Here is a 2,653-nt window from a genome sequence, read left to right as displayed (position 1 = left end):
TGTGTGTGTGTGTGTGTGTGTGTGTGTCACTCTTAGTTACAAAGATATTGATATACAATTAAAAGATCTATTTCAATATTGATTCTACACATGGTACAATGGTGTGCGTTTGAAACAGTCCCGCCAACCTGGTTGTTGATGCAGACACATTAAACAACAAACGCAAAATTTAAAGTGGATACTGGACAAAAAGTAACAGAACCTCACATACTGTATTGTGTTGACAAGTCATACTACACATTATTGCAACCACATATACACATTACCAATATATAAGAATAGAATAAATGTAATGCAACTATTGTACTTAAACTACAGAGGTTTAACTTTTTCATACACACACATTACTACATTAAAAACTTCTTGTGTATATTAAATCAAGGGATTTTGCCTCTGGGTTAGTTTTCTTTTAACTATTTTTTGTCAAATTCAGTTTTTAATTAAATTGTTGTAAAATGTATTTTTAATAGGGGCAGTACTTGCATAGTTTTTGGCAGCAATGGTGTAGTCACGGATGCACAGAAGCTGATGCATAAAAGATAGCCGTGTGACGCATTAATGTCACATCTTTAATCAACATCCGTGCAAAGCTTTTGAAGTTCACAGTAATGTTGGTCTGTGTATGCAGACAACACAGAGCTGCCGCCTTATTCGTGCTTGTTAACTCAACTGCCACGTGTACCACACACACTTTTCTTTATGTCTTATAATGGAGATCAAACAATGCTGATGCATTGATGGTATGGTAATGTTTGTGTATGCACAGCATTACCCATGGCTCTGGCTCCCCTTAAAACATCATCGTAGATGATTACTTATCGCCCATAGTTTCACGGTTCACATGATGTAATATGAAGCCAGTTAATTAGGAAACGGGCCATTTTTGAGCCACGACCCTTGGCATTCACTAGTCTCACTCTAACATGAGGTCATATTTTGGCCGTTGTTCATTATTCCATTAATTGACCTCAGTAGTTCCGTGCAGCAAAAGCTCTAAAACGCATGGTGTAATGTCTCTGCAACGGAAGGCAGCTCAGTGTCTGAACATGCAGAATAAAACCCATTTCTCATACTGTAATCTCTCTCATGACACACTGAGAACAACTTATTCTCTCCCTCTCTCTGTCCTTCTCCCTTCTCTCCTGTCTTTGTGCTCAGCCTGTAAGGAGTCATCTATGGACTTGATAAGCTGCCTTGATACTTAAGGGGAAATGCTTGTTCACAGGAGGTTTATCTATATGGGATGGGACACTCTTCATCTGTCTCTGCTGAACGGGGGAGTGAAGTGGTGATAAAAGGAAGTAAACTTGGCTATGCTGACATTTCTTCTCTCTTCGGTATTGTATATCTGAACAACTGTTGTAGCCAAGTTTGGTGGAAAATGGGACTATTTTTTTTTTTTTAAGTTTGTCAAAAACTTTTTTCATCAAAAACTTAAATGAATGTTTTTGTTTTTTAACAAACACCAAACTGAAAATATTCTTAATACCCAATGGTGTAAAAACCTGTTTTGTGTAAACTTGTCAGAAAATACAGCATCTTTTATAACTGTTTTTTTGTGTGTTAAAATATTTATACAGATTTGTAACATATTTTTATACCATGAAAATGCTGGTGTACTGTGGATTTTTGTGAAGGTTTGAATAGAACAATATTTACTGTGATAATCTATGTTAACTCTCACTTGTAGGGATATTTGTAATGCATTTTTAGTTGTAATAACATTGTACATGACAGAAGTCTTAAAAGATTATCCTATTTATACTTACTGAATGCAGGACTTTTAACCATGTGTCTGACAATGAAGTGTGAGGTTGTACCATTCATATTAGACAATACTCTTGATCTTACCCAGTCTATAGACAGTACAGCATAGAAATAACTTGGACATTTCAGCACACACTTAAAGTGTATATCATACCTTTTCCCTACCACATCTAACATGAAATGCATATATCATAGATGTTATGATATTAACATTACTGCTATTTAAGCACTCAAAAGCTATTGTAAAAAAAAAGGTGATTTCTTCTGTATGTTGTCCCTGTTGGAAATGGAATACTCTGTAATAAAGTGAAGGGAAACGACAGATGTTGATGAACACAAGTTGTTTATACAGATGAGGATGCAAGGTGTTTGAATGGCAGAAAGAAGCAATGCATCCATTGTGGAATGAATATGAGTTCCTTATGTGTGCGTTGGAGGGATTGGCTGAGTTATTTGGCGTCCATTAGCAGAACAGCTTTGGGAGCATGCTGTGGAGGAGCTAATGACTGGGCCGGCAGGGCAGAACCCCTGCTAGCCTCAGCTGTTAGTGAACATGCCTGCAGAGAAAACTGGGTTCAGGGAGAGGTCCTCTACAATATGTCTGTCCTGCTCTTCAATATCTCATGCACTTACACGCTCACACGTACAAAATTCATGGGGAGCTAGGACTCCAGCATGTCATATAATGAGGCCTTCAGGTGTTGTTCCATTTGTTTGTCGGGGAAAGCACAAAAAAGTTTTTTGGCACTCTGATGTATTTGTGTGCTTTGTTTTATGTCTTTCTCATATTTGCAATGTTCTGTGGCAGCTCTAAGAACTGTTTTGTGGCAAATTGATAAGAGATTAGTCCAAGTTTATGCACATTTTGGGGTCATTACAATAACGC

General features: G+C 37.3%; 1 protein-coding gene across 1 annotated transcript in view; it reads left to right on the top strand.

The window, feature by feature from the left end:
• The window catches only part of LOC116694181 (zinc finger protein aebp2), a 24,471-nt gene extending 22,365 nt beyond the window's left edge, over positions 1-2,106 (top strand). Inside the window, exon 9 of the mRNA XM_032523718.1 lies at positions 1,159-2,106. Within this exon, the coding sequence (XP_032379609.1) occupies positions 1,159-1,165 (7 nt within the window). The 3' untranslated portion in view covers positions 1,166-2,106. The remainder of the gene's footprint in view (positions 1-1,158) is intronic.
• Positions 2,107-2,653: the final 547 nt, after the last annotated feature.

Source organism: Etheostoma spectabile, chromosome 8, assembly GCF_008692095.1.
Source record: "Etheostoma spectabile isolate EspeVRDwgs_2016 chromosome 8, UIUC_Espe_1.0, whole genome shotgun sequence".
Lineage (NCBI taxonomy): Eukaryota > Metazoa > Chordata > Actinopteri > Perciformes > Percidae > Etheostoma > Etheostoma spectabile.
The sequence above is the reverse complement of the archived record's forward strand: the minus strand, read 5'-3'. Positions and strand labels throughout refer to the sequence as shown.